At 38.1% G+C, this 19,429-nt stretch overlaps 2 protein-coding genes across 3 annotated transcripts; one reads left to right on the top strand and one right to left on the bottom strand.

The window, feature by feature from the left end:
* Positions 1 to 3,115: 3,115 nt before the first annotated feature.
* LOC144636473 (uncharacterized) lies at positions 3,116 to 16,828 on the bottom strand. 2 transcript variants are annotated; one of them, XM_078495687.1, is made up of 16 exons: positions 16,704 to 16,828; positions 13,953 to 14,076; positions 13,197 to 13,241; positions 12,626 to 12,691; positions 11,779 to 11,841; positions 11,608 to 11,646; positions 11,177 to 11,218; positions 9,678 to 9,796; positions 9,495 to 9,595; positions 8,814 to 8,896; positions 8,385 to 8,478; positions 8,165 to 8,252; positions 7,567 to 7,617; positions 7,237 to 7,376; positions 6,826 to 6,861; positions 3,116 to 3,176 (listed from the first exon to the last, which is right to left on the bottom strand). In XM_078495687.1, the coding sequence occupies exons 3-14, from the start codon at positions 13,216 to 13,218 to the stop codon at positions 7,269 to 7,271; spliced, it is 876 nt and encodes a 291-aa protein (XP_078351813.1). In that variant the 5' UTR covers positions 13,219 to 13,241; positions 13,953 to 14,076; positions 16,704 to 16,828; the 3' UTR covers positions 3,116 to 3,176; positions 6,826 to 6,861; positions 7,237 to 7,268. The 2 variants fall into 2 exon arrangements, with proteins under 2 accessions (XP_078351813.1, XP_078351814.1); XM_078495688.1 differs by lacking the exon at positions 16,704 to 16,828 and adding an exon at positions 14,979 to 15,411.
* On the top strand, positions 15,426 to 18,259 carry LOC144636448 (putative skeletal organic matrix protein 5). The gene is made up of 4 exons (XM_078495657.1): positions 15,426 to 15,708; positions 15,807 to 15,849; positions 16,682 to 16,811; positions 17,560 to 18,259. Exons 1-4 carry the CDS (start codon positions 15,447 to 15,449, stop codon positions 18,082 to 18,084), a joined length of 960 nt encoding a protein of 319 aa, XP_078351783.1. The 5' UTR covers positions 15,426 to 15,446; the 3' UTR covers positions 18,085 to 18,259.
* Positions 18,260 to 19,429: the final 1,170 nt, after the last annotated feature.

Below are 19,429 nucleotides of genomic sequence, written 5' to 3' on the forward strand. Positions count from 1 at the left end.
AGACATTGCTATAGCTAAATAAATTGAATGAATGAATAAATGAACGAATGAGCTAGTGAAGATTTTATTCAGATAGACCGTATATAAATAAAAATTCTCCTTAGCTTTCTTCTTGCCATATCCTGATTTCTAAATAAAACACCGTTGTTGTGATAAAAATTGGAGAAACCATACAAATGTCAAGTGAACCATGCTAATGCAGAGCTCAATTACAACATCATCGAGTAACAAACGAATTCAAGGAATAAGCAGCAACTGACACAGCAGACGTTCAGAATTCGGATCAATATTCTTTTCTGGGAAACAACGACGATAAAATGTGATCGAGTACCAATACATAAGTAGTGCACGAATACTTTTTATCCACTCGATAACTTTTTATCGACTCGATATCTTTTTATCGACTCGATTACTTTTTATCGACTCGATAACTTTTTATAATAGATTCGATTAATTTTTATCGTCACGATTACTTTGTTAGATTCGATTAAGTTTTTATCGACTCGATTTTGTCCAGTTCCCAGGTCTTACCGGTATTATTGACGTGAAAAAGTTGAGAAAGACTGGTACTTTTGCACCACGCGTACAGTCCTGGGAACGAGGTTAATGAATAAAAAATGTCATGGCGGGGAAAGTGGAGGAGTAATTTGAAGAAGTTTAACTTCGTGTAGCTTGCAGTATGCAGGAAGGGATTATCTCTCGACCTTTTGAATTGGATTAAGGTAATCTTTGTTGAACTTTTTTTAAGTATTTAGTGGATATATCATTTTATTGTGTTGTATTCGATGTCCTGTTGAGCTTCAACCAGTGTGTGCTTTAACTTGAATTGATGCTAGTTTCATTTCAAAAAAGTTTTGAATTTTTTCGGCTCAGTCTTGTACATGGGTATGATTTTCTTTTTTGTTTTAATGCCTTAAAAAACGTTTACATAAAAGTATGGAAGTATTATTCCTTATTAAATGTTTGGTTTTGTATTGCATAGTTGCCTGCAGTGCATTCAAGACGTATATATTTTGGATGGCAATTTAGCAGGTAATTTTTAATCCCAATCACCCCCACCTGTCCCTGCCGTGAGAGGAAGATTATGTCCCTTGTGACCTCTCTTAAAAAAAGTAAGGTCGAATCCCTTTCAGCCTTGTTTCACCCCAGAGACAAGTCACAAATGTTTTGAAAATATATAATACTTTTAATTAGATAAAGAATGGCTTTTACAGTTAAGCTTACATACTAAAGAAAACAATCTATTGTGGATATAAAAATATTTTAATGCCACCAACCAGGTGTAAAAAAAACTTTGACTTTTAAGCACTAACTCTTCAAGAGCATCATTAGATGTAAATGTAATGTGAATGTACATGCTGAGTTTATCCAAATAAGTTGATTTTGAAATTCCTATCAGATATCAAATTTGCAAAACGGTTGTCAGCACGGACACTACAGAAAAAATTGTAAGCTGAAAACAATAAATTATTTACTCATCATTGCAAAAAATCAAACAAAGAGTGGCACATGATACATAGCTAGCTCCCTTCATTTAAGGAAATTATCAGAGACTCCATTTCTAGACTATCCTTTATAATTTTTAAATGCATAAAAGATATGCTTGTTAATGCAAAACTATAACAACGTCCATGATAAAAACATGGTACATTTTTTTTTTTAGTTCCACAAATTTTTTTTTTTTGAAAAGTTAAGCATTACTTTTTCAAGTTGCGGTATGTTTCCTATCAAGCTATCCACTGCCAAATATGCTTGTTAACATAACATTAATTGATATGTTATTTCTGTGCTCTAACAATAGCAACTTGAAATTAAATGATTTTTACTTTAAGTTTTCTGTCACTTAAATTTATTTTATTTTTTTAATTAGCTGTTCAAAACTCTGGTAAATACAGAAAAAATATGTGACATAGTCCCTTCAACTTTGTATGCTGTTGCAGTATGCTTACAATGTATGTGCTTGAAAATTATTTTTATTATGGTATAAATAATTAATTGTTGTCTTTGTTCTTTTTAATTTTTTTCCTTTGGGCTCCTGATCTTTTTTCTCTCTTTCTTTTCCTGTTAATGTCCTCCTTCTCTGCATCTCTTTCTTCTTCTTCTTTCTTTCTTTTATCTTCTTCCTGTTCTACATCTTCTTTCTCATCAACTTTATCCTTCTGTTCCTCGTCATTCTTAATTTCTTTGTTGTCTTCCTTCTCATTTCCCTCAGACTTTTCATCTTTCTCTTCCCATTCTTTGTCTTCTACGTGTTCACTATTGTGTTGTTCTTGATCTGCTACATCCTGCTTGCCCTCTTCTCTTTTTTTCGTTTTTCTTTCTTTCCGTTTCATTCTTATTTTCTTTTCTTGGTGTTTCTTTTTTCTTTTTATTTTGAGTTTTCTGTTGGCATCTTTTTCTTCTTCTGTGCTCTTTCTTTTCTTTTTTCCTACTCTCTTTACATTTTCATCTATACAGAAAAAAAAAATTGTTTGGCATTACAAACTGATGCAAACATCATAATCACATGTAGCCTGGAATGTCTTTCATATCCATAATTTATCTGATAATAGATACCAGGGATGTATAGTTAACAATACATGACTTTGTTTGTTTAAATGGTATACATTTAAACTCTTATGGGGCTAATCAAACAGGCATCATATTTTTGTTATGTATAAGCAATACACCTTATTCATTAATGGTGGATTGGGTGGAAGTGTTTAGGTAGAGTGCATGAAAGTGAGGCGAGTGAGTCTTCTGCTTCAAACCAAAACAAGAAAAGTATTGCGATTTGAATACTTAGTATTTGACAATTCTGTTGTGGGGGGTAGGTTGGAAATCGGAATTTCAAGTGATGAGGATTAACAATAAATTTTTATTAGTTGCAAGTCTTCTTCTTCAAAATACCTTTGCAAAGCCTTCAACATAATGGTTGTTTACACTTTTTGCACAGAACAATGAAGCCAATGCAATTGGTAACAATTTTTTAAATCATATTTTATTACCACCAAATAAACTGTTTGTGCCAAATTTTCCTGTCTACAAACAGATTCTAATCCTCACTTGAAATGTCATTTACCCCCATTCGAAAGAAAGAAAGGTTTGCCTGTATCTTCACAGAGTTTAAACTAACCTTCTACAGTGGATTCCAATATCTCTGTTTCATTCTGGGGTAAATTTCCTCTGAAGGATACCTGCAATGAAATATAGGGAAGGGAAGTATGCTGCTTGAATGAGTCACTTGTTTATCCATTTTCAAGCAAGTTACTCATTTCTCATTTGTGCAGCATACTCCCCTTCATGCTCTTTATCATGTAGTTTATACAAATCATTAATTTTTTTTTAAATTTACAATGTGAAAGAGAGCTCTTATGACAATAAACTGGTGTTAAGAGCAATATATCTAACATTCAATGACATATCAAATATCAATATGTTTTACTTTTTGTTGATCAGCATCTTATTCAATTTTAGTCTGGTCACTTTTAATTCTCAATTATCAGTGGCAGTAATTCCCAAGTATCGGGTCAAAAACCCCTCGTCTCTAAAGTAGCATTAGTTCCCAAGTCCCGGTCTTAAAAAGCCTCGTCCCTGGAGTAGCATTACTGGCAGTAATTCCCAAGTATCGGGTCTTAAAAAGCCTCATCCCTGGAGTAGCATTACTGGCACTAATTCCCAAGTACCGGGTCAAAAAAGCCTCGTCCCTGGAGTAGCATTAGTTCCCAATTATCGGGGCTTAAAAAGACTCATCCCTAGAGTAGCATTAATGGCAGTAATTCCCAAGTATCGGGCTTAAAAAGCCTCCTCCCTGGAGTAGCATTACTGGCAGTAATTCCCAAGTATCGGGCTTAAAAAGCCTCGTCCCTGGAGTAGCATTACTGGCAGTAATTCCCAAGTATTGGGCTTAAGAAGCCTCGTCCCTGGAGTAGCATTAGTGGTAGTAATTCCCAAGTATCTGGCTTAAAAAGCCTCCTCCCTGGAGTAGCATTAGTTCCCAATTATCGGGGCTTAAAAAGACTCATCCCTAGAGTAGCATTAATGGTAGTAATTCCCAAGTATCGGGCTTAAAAAGCCTCGTCCCTGGAGTAGCATTACTGGCAGTAATTCCCAAGTATCGGGCTTAAAAAGCCTCGTCCCTGGAGTAGCATTACTGGCAGTAATTTCCAAGTATTGGGCTTAAGAAGCGTCGTCCCTGGAGTAGCATTAGTGGTAGTAATTCCCAAGTATCGGGCTTAAAAAGCCTCGTCCCTGGAGTAGCATTACTGCAGTAATTTCCAAGTATCGGGCTTAAGAAGCCTCGTCCCTGGAGTAGCATTAGTGGTAGTAATTCCCAAGTATCGGGCTTAAGAAGCCTCGTCCCTGGAGTAGCATTACTGGCAGTAATTTCCAAGTATCGGGCTTAAAAAGCCTCGTCCCTGGAGTAGCATTAGTGGTAGTAATTCCCAAGTATCGGGCTTAAGAAGCCTCGTCCCTGGAGTAGCATTAGTGGTAGTAATTTCCAAGTATCGGGCTTAAGAAGCCTCGTCCCTGGAGTAGCATTAGTGGTAGTAATTTCCAAGTATCGGGCTTAAGAAGCCTCTTCCCTGGAGTAGCATTACTGGCAGTAATTTCCAAGTATCGGGCTTAAGAAGCCTCGCCCCTGGAGTAGCATTACTGGCAGTAATTCCCAAGTATCGGGCTTAAAAAGCCTCGTCCCTGGAGTAGCATTAAAAGGCAGTAATTCCCAAGTATCGGGCTTAAAAAGCCGCGTCCCTGGAGTAGCATTACTGGCAGTAATTCCCAAGTATCGGGCTTAAAAAGCCTCGTCCCTGGAGTAGCATTAGTGGTAGTAATTCCCAAGTATCGGGCTAAAAAAGCCTCATCCCTGGAGTAGCATTAGTGGTAGTAACTCCCAAGTATCGGGCTTAAAAAGCCTCGTCCCTGGAGTAGCATTAGTGGTAGTAACTCCCAAGTATCGGGCTTAAAAAACCTCGTCCCTGGAGTAGCATTAGTGGTAGTAATTCCCAAGTATCGGGCTAAAAAAGCCTCATCCCTGGAGTAGCATTAGTGGTAGTAACTCCCAAGTATTGGGCTTAAAAAGCCTCATCCCTGGAGTAGCATTAGTGGTAGTAATTCCCAAGTATCGGGCTTAAAAAACCTCGTCCCTGGAGTAGCACTAAAAGGCATTAATTCCCAAGTATCGGGTCTTAAAAAGCCTCATCCCTGGAGTAGCATTAGTGGTAGTAACTCCCAAGTATCGGGCTTAAAAAACCTCGTCCCTGGAGTAGCATTAGTGGTAGTAATTCCCAAGTATCGGGCTAAAAAAGCCTCATCCCTGGAGTAGCATTAGTGGTAGTAACTCCCAAGTATTGGGCTTAAAAAGCCTCATCCCTGGAGTAGCATTAGTGGTAGTAATTCCCAAGTATCGGGCTTAAAAAACCTCGTCCCTGGAGTAGCACTAAAAGGCATTAATTCCCAAGTATCGGGTCTTAAAAAGCCTCATCCCTGGAGTAGCATTAGTGGTAGTAATTCCCAAGTATTGTGCTTAAAAAGCCTCGTCCCTGGAGTAGCATTACTGGCAGTAATTCCCAAGTATTGTGCTTAAAAAGCCTCGTCCCTGGAGTAGCATTACTGGCAGTAATTCCCAAGTATCGGGCTTAAAAAGCCTCGTCCCTGGAGTAGCATTAGAGGCAGTAATTCCCAAGTATAGGGTCAAAAAAGCCTCATCCCCGGAGTAGCATTAGTGGCAGTAATTCCCAAGTATCGGGTCAAAAAAGCCTCATCCCTGGGGTAGCATTATTTCCCAAGTACAGGGTCAAAAAAGCCTCATCCCTGGAGTAGCATTAGTGGCAGTAATTCCCAAGTATCGGGTCAAAAAAGCCTCATCCCTGGGGTAGCATTAGTTCCCAAGTATCGGGTCAAAAAAGCCTTGTCCCTGGAGTAGCATTAGTGGCAGTAATTCCCAAGTATCGGGTCAAAAAAAGCCTCATCCCTGGAGTAGCATTAGTTCCCAAGTATCGGGTCAAAAAAGCCTCGTCCCTGGAGTAGCATTACTGGCAGTAATTTCCAAGTATCGGGCTTAAAAGCCTCGTCCCTGGAGTAGCATTAGTGGTAGTAACTCCCAAGTATCGGGCTTAAAAAGCCTCGTCCCTGGAGTAGCATTAGTGGTAGTAATTCCCAAGTATCGGGCTTAAAAAGCCTCGTCCCTGGAGTAGCATTAGTGGTAGTAATTCCCAAGTATTGGGCTTAAAAAGCCTCGTCCCTGGAGTAGCATTAGTGGTAGTAATTCCCAAGTATCGGGCTTAAAAAGCCTCGTCCCTGGAGTAGCATTAGTGGTAGTAATTTCCAAGTATCGGGCTTAAGAAGCCACGTCCCTGGAGTAGCATTAAAAGGCAGTAATTTCCAAGTATCGGGCTTAAAAAGCCTCGTCCCTGGAGAAGCATTAAAAGGCAGTAATTCCCAAGTATCGGGCTTAAAAAGCCTCGTCCCTGGAGTAGCATTAGTGGTAGTAATTCACAAGTATCGGGCTTAAAAAGCCTCGTCCCTGGAGTAGCATTAGAGACAGTAATTCCCAAGTATCGGGCTTAAAAAGCCGCGTCCCTGGAGTAGCATTACTGGCAGTAATTCCCAAGTATTGGGTCAAAAAAGCCTCATCCTTGGAGTAGCATTGTTTCCTAAGTATAGGGTCAAAAAAGCCTCATCCCTGGAGTAGCATTACTGGGACTAATTCCCAAGTATCGGTTCAAAAAAGCCTCATCCCTGGAGTTGCATTTAGTTCCCAAGTATTGGGGCTTAAATAGTTGAACTGATTGCCTTATGGATTGAAGATCTTATTTAAATGACATGGAATAAAATTTTCCCTACCTCATGGTTTAAAATTCTCTTGCATTCTGCCTCTGTCTAGCAAATGTTAGAAATGTGGATATAAGTATTTTATATCTGCATTGATATTCTAGTTAATGTATATGCCCAAGACCTGCCCCTCCCACAAGCTGATTTTTTTTTTCAAGGTTATCCTGTGTTCAAATCCCCAAATTTAACACAGCCAACTGGTCTGCCTCCTGCCAGTTGCTTTTTTTTTTACCTTCAATAGTGGTTCAACTTTCCTGGGTTGTATTTCTTTTTTTTTGGTTAATTTTTTTGTTCTTCCATTACATCACTTGCATCAATTACATCAGGTATTCTGTCATAAATAATAATACATTGTATGTAACATGCATACTATGTTCTGTAACTTACATTCTTTTGACATTGCTAGCCTTTGTATCTACTTACTCGTTCATTTGCATCCAACAACTCACGACCGTTTACTGCATCCCTGTGAAAAACCACTTGACTCTGTCGTTGCAGGGTAAAGTGATGGGGCATGTCTTCCAAGCCCCCTGCCCAGTCATATACTTCCTGTTATAGAGAACCTGCAGAGTCAGGTAGTACAAACAATTGGTTGGGGCACACAAATCTTAGATACTTGCTGTTGTTAATATTATAATTATTATTATTTGAATTGCAAACAACTGATATGTTCTAATACGTATCAAGGACATTTAATGATTTTTTTTCAAAGTAGATTGTTATCTACTTTGAAGTAACAAACCCTTAACATACCTCTTCCTCCTTTTCCTTTTCCCTTTCGGGGTCATTTATGTTTCCTGGTGGCTTAAATAAAATAAAACAAAGAATTAAGTACAGAAGTCTGTGTCTGAACAAAGTGGCACCATACGGCCAGGACCTATCCTGGATTATCAACCTGGATGGGATGCTTAGTCTACTCCAGGGTTACCACCCAGCAGGTTCACCAAATTCACTCCTGTCAGCTTACTATGCACTCCGGTTAGCCTAACTATACACTCCGGTTAGCCTGTTTACGGTTAGCTTTAAATAATGGTAAAGGTAACGCAATATATTCTGCATTCTGCAAATGTCAGACAATGTGTATTTTCCAAGGACACAATGCAGCACACTGGTTAGGCCTCAAACTTTGGTTGTTTGTCACAGAATTAGCACACTGACCACCCCTCCACACTGATACAAGTGTTATATCAATTATGTATACCGGTAAATCTGAACACCAGAAAGAATCAAGAAAAGAACATTGCTTATTTGTAGGCATTGCTTACATTCCGATTATTTGTGTTTAACTTCACTACAGAAAAGTTAATGTTTGTCTAAATTGCCTGGTAGCATCTGTTGCCTGAATACTCACCATGTCCAATGACTGGTTATTTATCTCACACTCGGCAAACTGTCCATCTTGTTCCTGCTTCTCTGCTCGCCATCTTGCAAGTTTTTCTCTAAACAGGAAAATTACACCAAATTTTTTGTTTAATTATGAGTGAAACTGAGTGTTGTTAATAATTATGTGGAGTATTAATTTGTTGAATACTGTTAATTATTGTATCAAATTGAGAAAACAATCTATGTACCTTTCTATTACAAGCGATTCAATGAGAAAGGTTGCTCGCTCGCATATGCTGGTCGTTGAGCGGGAAAGCCAATCATCATCCTCAATATCTGATGCTGAAATTGATTAAGAAATAAACAACAGGGTTACATATGAAGCCGTTATTGTTTCAAAACTGAATAGAATTATTCTTCAGCAAACAAAATTATGTCTCCTTCAATCCTTTCAATGAAGGTTAGATTTCGTCCAGCTGAGGGAGTTAAAAATATTAACTGGTCCACATCATTTGCCTGATTTCCATACAACTTGAGTGCTGTTTATTTAAAAAAAAAAACATAGTGAAATTAGTAGGAGGATAAAAGGCAGTATAACAAACAGAACCTACTGTGGAACTGTTGAAAGGACTTTTTTCAAGTTTGATGAAAACCTACAATGTTTAAGTCTAACCAACCTTTTTGGCCATCTTTAGACGTTGTTTTAGCCGTCCAAAAGAGCCAACCTTCTTTGCATTGCTCCAGTACCTTCTGAAAAACCCTTGATAAATTAATAACATCTGAGTTAGTAAAACACAACCCTAAGGTCATCCAAGTTTACAAACAGGACATACCTAGGTTAATGTCCAATAACAGTATGAATACAGTCCAGAGTAAAGTGGTATGGTTACTTGAATTAAGTGAAAAAGGTAAATTTGTGACATGAAAAATTTGGACAAATCATGACACTGATTTGTATATTGAAATAATTGGATGAGAAAAATGCTGAGGACAGCCAAAATTTGACGAGGCCGTAGGCTGAGTCCAATTTTGCTGTCCGAGGAATTTTTCGAGTTCAAGTATTTCCAAATTGGTCGACAAGCATGTAGTCCTGTTACTTATTAATTATATAGCATCTTTAAATAAGTGAGCCTGGCAAATTTCTGACCCCAAATAGGAAAAAAAATACAAAATTTTAAAAAAGTGAAAGTGTCCAATTTATTTTAAAGAGTCCAATTTATTTTAAATTTGGACAGTTGTAAAAAATTTATAAAAAATCTATCTGTTGGCAATATAGGATTTACTGACAGCTTAATATAATTAGAAATTAAACGAACATAGCAAATGCCATGATAACACTGTAAAATGTACATGCATACCTCAATGTAGCTTCATTTAATTTTCCATGATGCAAACATGCACTGGGGCAAAGTAAAAGAACCATAACTGGTTTTCTCTCCTCACGTGCCTGCCAGCATAGCTATTTGTAAATCAAGAACAAGGAAAAGTGAATAATGGTTTTAGTTAAACCTCAAACAGTGTTACTTAAGATTTCTCCTGACCTCTTCAAAAGTGTGAGTAAGAAATGGAGGAACCGACATCTGCAAATTAATACAGGATAACTGTATAGTAGATTCACATCGGCACACTTCATTGACCCGACACTCTCTGCTGGATACCCCTGCAATCAAAACATTACAATGTATATTATTTTGAAAGGTGACACAAAACAATTATTGAAATGGCATAGTAAGCCAACTCCAGGGGAAGTAAGATAAAGGGGCCTTCCACATGCTTCGATCATTGTGCCTTATCTAGTTATTGTAACACAGGGCACAGAGGAGTCAAGTTTGTCCGCAATTCCAAATCTCTACCGTGCAAAACGACCTTCAAAAGCTTTTCAAAGCGATCGTGTGAGCCGTACGTGATACAACGCCGTCATGCGATACTTGTTTGCAGATCGTCTGGTGATATCGTATTCTGACAATGGTCGCCTGGGGAGAATAAATCGTCGCCCTTCGGGCGACGATTTTTTTTCCGCAAGCGAAGCTTTCCGACGAGGCACGAAGTGTCGAGAAGAAAAAGAGACAAGGGACGAAACATTATACCACGTGATCCGCTCGATGTCACCCGAAGCATACTGGTGGCGGAAACGGAAGTCGTGTGTAGATCCATGCTGTGACAGCTGAAATCAACCGTTACTAATCCGAAATTCAAAACAACAACTCATCTTTCGACCGGCGGTAAGATTCAAAATATGAATAGTGCTCTCCAGGAAAAGCGAAATTTACCATACGAGGAACAACGCAATCCGAAGAAATTGAATGTGGAAAACAATGTTTTCTCTTCAAAGCGGTAAGTTAATTGTGAAACACATTACGGTATTGCAACATCACGTCTCGTGACGCATTTCCGCCACCAGTATTCTCCGGTCCACATTGTACGAAACGAATTTTTAACTGCCTAAAACTCATCCCTCGAAATACAGCTTAAATGACTTGTTTGAAAATTTTCTTACAGCGTATGGGAAGACAATCCTAGTCTTAAACCACATGTTAAAAATGAGATCGATTCGTTTGATTTTTAGGGAGTAACGAGGGATCGGAATTTCGCCTCAAATCGCTTTCGTCCCTTGCTCTTTTTCTTACTGCTGGTCTCTCTGGTAACGCCCACAAACATTGATGTGTGCGGATGTCGCATGAGGATATGAATACGATATCACCAGACCAGACAATCTGTAAACAAGTATCGCATGACAGCGTTGTATCACGTACGGCTCACACGATCACTTTGAAAAGCTTTTGAAGGTCGTTTTGCACGGTAGAGATTTGGAATTGCGGACAAACTTGACTCCTCTGTGCCCTGTGATTGTAATTGTTAGGTTTTTAGTTGTATTACTATAATAATGAATATTTCTTTTCAAGCATTTAGGTAATATTCCAGGTAACAAGTGTATGTACTCTTACATTACAATGTACATGTCTTTCAACTGTTTTTTGAAAAAAAAAATCTCTTGTGAATTATTTTATTAGGGGTATGCTATTGTTGATATGTTTATTACCTCCTAAGCCATGCGGAGACATGTCCATTGTAAATGTCCCAACTGTAGAAGAAAGATTTCAATCACAGAAAAATTACCTGCTCTTAACTGAATTAAAATACTTAACAATTATCCTGCGAAATCGCGCGGAATATCGCCTGATACTTAGCCGACAAGGCCGTAGGCCGAGTTGGGTAAAATCAGACGATATTCCGCAAGATTGAGCAGGATAATTGATTTATTATTCAACAAATTGTCAACTAAAACACATTTTGGACATAGAAAAACTGTAATTATGCAGAGCTTTACAAGATTTCGGACGAATCAACGCAACCTACGAATATCGCAGGATATCTGTTATGTATGGATGACAGATATCCTTAACATTTTGACCATATATGGGCAGCGCGCGCATCTGTTGAATAATAAATGTAAATATAAGACATTCTTACCATTTATACCATCTCCATGAAAAGGTTCACCACTTTTCCCTGTGTGTGAAACAGAAACTTAATTATTGAGATTACGAAGGCTTAACTGTGTTAAATCTAATGTATGAGTGAAAACAAAGCCAATAACTACAATCAATTAAAACATTAATTTTAAGATCTTTAGAATTTTACCTGAGGTAGTACAGGTAGATGATGGTTGCCTCACACGTCTGATGAACGGTCTTCGTATTGGCACTTAAATAGAGAATTTTTTTTTCAAAATCACAACTAGCAGCTACAAGGTGAATTATTTGTGTTATGTACATGTACAATAATTTGGTAAAAAATCAAACTTAAAATAACTCCTGAGTATATAATAAGTTAACCTGCTGCCTAGCTAAATGGAAGGTGGGTGCCCGGGATATCCAGGGGCTTCCACTGTGGCCTGCCAGCCCCTAGACAGAATACAGCTCCCATGGCTGGCAAATCCCCGCAACCCAGCCATGAGCCCCCATTCCAGGCACCCGTCAACACTTTTTGAATCAGTGGAAGGAGAAGAAATAGGGGAGGGTGGGGTGGGGGAACGCTGAGCAAAGCCGGTAGGAAAGTGCTAAAAAAAACACGAAGAAGACCGCTACGACGACCGCTAGTGCTCAAAGCAAACACGCTGCTGAAAAACGAAGCTGCAACAAACCATGTGAGCCTGCACTTAACCAGGTGACCGCTGGCCAGAGGCGCCCGCTAGCTCATGGCAGTTAACTACTTTGTTAAATGCCCCAGAATAACTTCGTTAAAAGTCATTTAACTAAATGAAAAAACTTATTATACAAATGATTTAATACACCAAATCAAAGACTTCTTAACGTTTTAAAATAATTACAATTGCTGCCTAATTGCATAGTGCATTATAAAATGACTTTGTCTGCACCAGTGCATATTAATAAATGCAACATTTAAGTGATATTATAAAGTCTTCTAACATTTTAATTTAAGTCTTAAATTATTCACATAGATACAGAGTGGATCTTACATGTTGTACCTTGCACAGTGTTAACTATCTCTATATCATCATCAATTGTGAAAGGGCTCTGTAATAGATCAGCATCTGTGGGGTTTCAGAAAATAATGCATTATTTTTCCCCTGCTAGTAACATAATTATGATTATACAGTTTAATCCTGCTTTTCAAGCCTACAATGTAAAAATACACCATTAAAAGGCTGGAATAAATAATGTGACATCATACATTTATCATGAATATATAAAATGACTTGTGATGGTCCACAGCTCAAAAAAAATTATTCAAGAAACAGCTTGAGGTAATTTAAATTTAAATGTATTGGTAACCCTGTTTACACAGATTCAGGAACCCCTGTTTGCAAAAATGGTAAACAACATCTTGGAAAAAGTTTTCCAAATTTTATACTAAAAAAATAGACAAAGTTTTTGCATTGTAGTGACTTTAGAAGTATTGAGAATTTGGGGTTAAATGATAGTTAATATTACAAATTATAAGATACTATCCAAAGGAAAACAAAATATGGCCAAGGAAATCAGGTACCGGTATTTTCAGAAACTGAGGGTTGCTGAACAATTAAATTATGTACTTACCATTTGTGTCATCCACACTCATGCTTGTGTCCAATGGCACTGAAACTGTTTGTTTTTTTTAAAAAAAAAAATAACATTATAAGAGTAGACAGGAGTTAATCCCTGTTTTTTTTTTTTTTTTTTCAGGGCAATGTGTGGGTCCAGGAAATCTGTACATGTCCCCATAAGAAGGGGATGGAAATTCCCTGGGGTAGAAGGGATTCAAAGGTGAAGAACTAGGAAGAAACATATAAAGCTTTATAACAATTGAAACTTCCCGAGGGGTTGGGGTGCCTTTGTAAAAAGCGTTTCTTGGCGCACAATGATTGTCTACTCAAACTCCTAAATATCCTTTACAATTCACTTCTGAGCAATGCTCATTGCAGGAATACATTAGTCAAAAATATTATTATCCTTTTGGGTTATATTAACTCACGGCTTAAATATATAAAGAAAAAATTAATGGATATTCTGCTTAGTACATATCGACCACAAGTCACCTTCACTTTGGCAAATAGTTCCGCGACTGTAGTTAGTAGCGATTCAATTCTCTTTTTACTAATCTCTGTTGTTTGTGTTCCATGTACTTAAATACAGATTAATATAATAAGTAGTAAACGCTATGACTCAAAACTAAATTTTAGATTCATGGACTCAATATAATGAATAATAATCCCTGTGTTGTTTCACCTGTTATTTACACATTGAAACTTTACTACACAAGAAACCTTAAGTAAAGTGTCTTAGTATTATTTTGTTTTAAAGCAATACACTTACTTCTTCTAGGTGTTGAATCAACCTGGGCAGGCGTGCTGGCCAAAGGGGCAAGAACTGATACTGCAGTAAATGATGTTGAATTGGTGGTCTGGGCAGACGTGGCAGCAGAGAGAACATTGGCTGGCTGAGTAGAAGAAATCGAGTCGATCAAAAGAAACCGAGTCGATAAAAAGAAATCGAGTCGATCAAAAGTAATCGAGTCGATAAAAAGAAATCGAGTCGATCAAAAGTATTCGAGCTGGATGTAAAAGAAATCGAGCTGGATGAAATTGCATCGTGCACTAATTATGTTTTCGTAGTCGACCACATTTTATCGTCGTTGTTTCCCAGAAAAGAATATTGATCCCAGAATTCTCGGGGGTAAAGAAAACAACTGCGTGTACGATCCCTTTTTTATTGTTTCGTAGATCAAGTCTTAACGTTTTTTTTTTTAACGTCCAAAATCCCTCTTCATGGAAAATTGCCCCCCTTTGTTCAAACCAACGGCGAATTTCGGACCAGAAGAAACGTCTCTAAGTTGTTCAATTCACCCTTCACTGAGACGAGCACGAATAGCCGAAACGTCGTGCAAATTCTTTGTCGCAGTCCTTCGTAAACGTTTCCTTTGAAATTTCTACCAAATGCAATCATGTACGAGGATTTTTGGCCGTAAATAATGGTAGAAATGATATTACTTTGGGTTATGTCTGCAGTTTTAGCAATTTCTACTAAACATAGGCTTTAGGTATTTATGTTATTTTATTTCTAATGTCAAAATTTAATTGAAGCCGGGGAAAGTAATATAATAAATTAAGCGAGGATGGCTACTGCATATTGAGATGGATTAAAAACGTGACAAAATGGAGCCATGTTTTCTCAAAAAGCCCCGTCATTGACAAAGCCCGTTTAAAGACCCGCGGGAATATCACCAGCCGATGAATTGTTATTTGAATAGCAACTGCCAGTCTTCGGGCTAAGTGGCGACGGCTTATTGACACAGGCGACATTTTAATGGTTAAAATATTCTTGAAAAGGAAGAGTAATTACCTTTTATTGAGTCTCTCTATATGTTATGCCACTCATGCAAACGATCTGAAGGACAATTGTCTTTTACATTAATATTTCCATATTGACTACTTTTCTCGCACGAAGTTTAGTAGTCAGTTTCTGCACTTAAAAAAAACACACCAAGAGAGGATAAAAATGATAATATGTACCGTTGAGACATATCTATATCTAAATTAATTTAAACTACGTATCAATAAAAAAAGAATCTCAATGGAATATTGCTTGAAATAAGATCGCGTGTCCTTAGGTATTAGATTCCACGTGACATAACTTTTTTAGGGTTAGTTGATTTACAGACTAATGAGCTTCACTGGAGTGTTTACTTTGTTAATGGACTACAAATAAATATCATATAAACAAGAAGATATAATCACGACACGTTAAAATTGTTGTTATAATGTTTAATCTTCAATAGTGAGTGATTCATAAAGAACACTGCTCAACAAGATGCGCTCGTCTCTTCGGTTTATTCTGTGGCTATCCTGTGTGATCGCGATCGTAACTGCTGATGGTAACAACACTGCACCCGTGTCGACTCCGCTTCCCGCCAAAAAGGGCGACAACACAATTATCGTCAACGTGAATCAAAATACAGGCAACACTGAGAAGGCCATCAAATCCCTTGAAGCAACCTTACAGAAAAAATTTCATCAACTTATACAGGCAGTAGTGAACGCCACATCTCGTGAGAATCATAATGTCGAATCTGGTAAGATGGCTTTATCGATGATTATATACTAATTGGTTTATTCAGTTCATTTCCCTGTTTTGTTTACCCTTAACTTTACTACATTATATCTTTTGCAGGTTCGTCTTTTGCGTCATGCAAAGAAATTTACGTGAATCAGAAGTAAGTAGCCATGATAAAAGTGGTACGGGGAAAAAAGAGTTCTCTGCTAGCATTGTCTCCTAGCTCTGTTAGCAATTAAAGGAGACGTGTTGTGTAAGAAAAGTTTATGCAATTTGGTTCTTTAGGATTTTCATTTGAAGAGCAAATCTTGCTCTTCACCAGTTATCTCGTTATACAACATCACCGTTTCAGCGTAATAGTCGAAAAACAGCATTTACCATCAGTCGCAGTAATAGTATACCACGCAAAGTTTTTAAGTAATGCGGATTCGGATTTGAGCAAAAATAGTGGCGGATTTACCGATTTGGCCAAAAAATAACACGGATCGTCGGATTTGCGTACCTCTATTAACCCCCCCCCCCCCCCCCCTCTATCTCTCTCTCGTTGACCGCATGTAAACTATTCTTTCCGGTTAGATAATCAAACAACCGAGAAAAAAATAGTGTTTTATAAATGTAAATCGAAACAGAACACGTAGCCTTGGCTTTGTTGCATTTTCCATTTGTTTTCGATAAATTTCAGTTAAGCGTTTAAAGACTGAGAAAGTTAAATTTATATATTCGATGAAGTTACAATACCCCAGATAAATGATCTCATCAAGTCTTCAGTTTTGAGTGCGGAGTTAAAGTTAAGTCTACACTCAATCAGTTTTTCTGTCCTTTAAGTGACCCTGAGTAGAAAACGTTCAGCTTGTTTCCGTAAAATTTACCCCGTTTTGCAGAAATTTGTCTTCTATGTATTACCATTTTTAAAGGAGGGGAAGACAAGGCATATCGGAGTGGGGGAGTATTTTTTTTTTTCTACGCATTAACATGTTTTGTTTTGTAATAAGGTCTCAAGGAAACAAAGCTTACCTACTACAAATGGACTCTGGGAAGGTCCCTGTTTTCTGTCTCATGACGAGTCTTGGAGCATGCGGTGGTGGTGGATGGACGCTGGTCATGAAAATCGATGGTGCTAAAGTAAGGCCCGGTTCAGATGCCGTACTATTCATGAGCCGAACTCAATTCGAATTTGGACCGACCCAAATTGACAAAAGTACACCTCTTGATTCAGATGCCGTACTTTTTGGCCGTTCCGAGACCGTTCCTAATACAGTTCCATACAGTTCCGTTAAAACCAGTCTTTGAGATAAACTGCTTGCAAAATACATTATAATAGTTTATGAATTAGGATCGGCACTTGAAAAGTACGGCGTCTGAATCAAAGCCGTTCCAAAGGCGTTCCACAGGCGAAATTCTCGGCCAAGCCAGGCGGGAGGATCGGGTGAGCCGTTCCAAATTGAAATAGCCGTTATAATTTGATTCAGACGGCGATCTTTTCATGTACTTAATTCAAGGAATTAGGTTCGGCTCATGAAAAGATCGGCGTCTGAACCGGGCCTAAATAAAATATAGAGAGCCCAATATAGAATTATGAAACAGTTGTTTTTACCCCGAGTGTACATTTGAAATTAATTGTAAATTGATCTCTGCAAAAAGAAGAAACAAAATTAGTATGTGTCTCCTCGCAATATCCAATATAGTCGACCCGAAGAATCGCGTTAGTGAATTGACTCATTTCCCGCTGTCAAGCTAGGAAATTAATCAAGCAGCTCCACGTATTCTTGTTTTAGATGACGTACTGTATAACGTACTGTATGTAACGGTTATGTAGTACGTGTGCAGGACTTGATTTTCATGTCACACTTTTTATCTTTATTCCCAATAGACAACATTTCGTTACGATTCAAATCTCTGGAGCAACAAGGTCGACTTCAATCTTCCAGGAGGAAAGACTGGCTTTGACCATCACGAGACCAAGTTACCGACCTACTGGAACACACCCTTCTCCAAGATCTGTCTTGGCATGAAGATCGGCCAACAGATCAACTTCATTGTCATCAACAAGCATGCCAACTCTCTGTACTCACTGATCGCTGACGGGCAATACCGCGCCATCTCACTGGGTCGTAACAAGTGGAAGACGCTGATTGGTTCACAGGCATCCTTGCAGACCAACTGTAACAAGGAAGGGTTCAATGCAATTAGTGGTAATAGTGCTGATTCTAAAGCAAGAATCGGTTTTCTAGGCAACCAACAAAATGACTGCGGCAGCTCTGAGTCCAGAATCGGGTTTGGTACGGGAGGGCATCCTGATGACTCCAACACGTGTGGAAACGCAGCAAGTTCCGGGCACTCGCCAGATAATGGAGGGAAGAACATCAAAGCCATGGGATACATTTTGGTTCAGTGACACTCTAAAGGAACTGAACATTTTCTGCTTTATAGAAAAGGCCATAATCTTTCAGTTATATAAGACTTAATATACTGCACTAGAAGAGGCATGCGATGTCTGAAATCATTCAAGTCTTGTACTGATTAACGTGCATGTGTAGTTTAATAAACAAATAAACTTGGTAATAGAACAAGCAGACTGAATAGTGTCAAAAACAAAAAACAAAAACAAATGCAAAACAATTTATTTCCTTTGTTATATTTCTCCCTTAGCTGTCCACACCAAGTTTCATTCAGTGATTTTTCTCTCTGGTTAAAAATAATCCCGCTTGTCTGAAACTGAACAGCAGCTAGAGCGTGTGGAAACTTCCTTTGTTCGAAAGTATTGACGCGAATCGATGACTTATCACTTCGAGTAAGGGGAGGCTGATGGGATTTGATAGATAGTCACTGTTATATAAAATGCCCCCCCCCACCTTCTTTATCGGAATTTTTACCAGCCCCACCCCTCGAAATCCTTTTTTACGATGACCACCCTCCCCCCGAAAAACACAATAATCAATTAAAAATTAAAATTTATCAAGCCTTATGACTAAAAAATGTATCAGTTGTTCATTCATAATAATAGGCAAACTACATCTTGCCAAATAGCTGACATTGCCTCGACTGTTTATTGTGGGTGCCTTTTGTTAGTATGGATTGACTCCATTTGTAACCAATAAGCTGTTGGGTTGAGTAAACGACAAAGGGGGGTCCGGGAACATGTTCCTTTGGGCAAATATGAATTTTCATAACCTCAGAAGCCCTCATTACAATAGTTAGAAGTATAATTATTTTCAATGACCCTCCCCCCTTAAGAACCATATTTTTTGGCTGCCCCCCTTTTTGAAGCCATAATCTTTCGTGACCCCACCTCATAAAAAATGACGGTCCCCTACACGCAGGCCCTCCATTTAGACCTTTATTCGGAGACCAAATACCACTAAAATACGACGATATTAGGCTTTTACCGACTGTGCTCTGAAAAGTGGCATTTGATTTTCCAAGTTTGCTGATCAGTTTCTGTTGAAAGTATACTTTTTTTAGAAATTATTCTCTTTATGTGGAGGTTTTTTAACTGAATGTTTATTTTGTATTCGATTTTTTTCATCACACCTTTTTCTGCCTTTGTACAACAACAACAGTAATCTTGGGGTGCTTTCGATTCGGATATCCTGATTTGACCGCTTTTTGCATTTCCCAATAAACGAAATCCAAGAACTGATTTTGACGCACCGAACTACTTGTTTTATACCTTACTAAAAATAGTGTTTATTATTTTTTCCAGCTTACGTACGCGTCCAGTACTTAGGAAGCCATTTACA

Source organism: Oculina patagonica, chromosome 13 (genome assembly GCF_052425735.1).
Source record: "Oculina patagonica isolate OP01 chromosome 13, crgOcupat, whole genome shotgun sequence".
Taxonomy (NCBI): domain Eukaryota; kingdom Metazoa; phylum Cnidaria; class Anthozoa; order Scleractinia; family Oculinidae; genus Oculina; species Oculina patagonica.

Coding starts and splice junctions, on each gene's coding strand:
- LOC144636473 (XM_078495687.1), bottom strand. CDS start 13,218: ATGAGTGTGGATGACACAAATG. Junction 8,479..8,813: donor GTCTAAAGATGGCCAAAAAG/GTTGGTTAGACT, acceptor AATCAATTTCAG/CATCAGATATTGAGGATGAT. Junction 7,377..7,566: donor AAAAGGAAAAGGAGGAAGAG/GTATGTTAAGGG, acceptor CTGACTCTGCAG/GTTCTCTATAACAGGAAGTA.
- LOC144636448 (XM_078495657.1), top strand. CDS start 15,447: ATGCGCTCGTCTCTTCGGTTTATTCTGTGGCTATCCTGTGTGATCGCG. Junction 15,850..16,681: donor GAAATTTACGTGAATCAGAA/GTAAGTAGCCAT, acceptor TTTTGTAATAAG/GTCTCAAGGAAACAAAGCTT. Junction 16,812..17,559: donor TGAAAATCGATGGTGCTAAA/GTAAGGCCCGGT, acceptor TATTCCCAATAG/ACAACATTTCGTTACGATTC.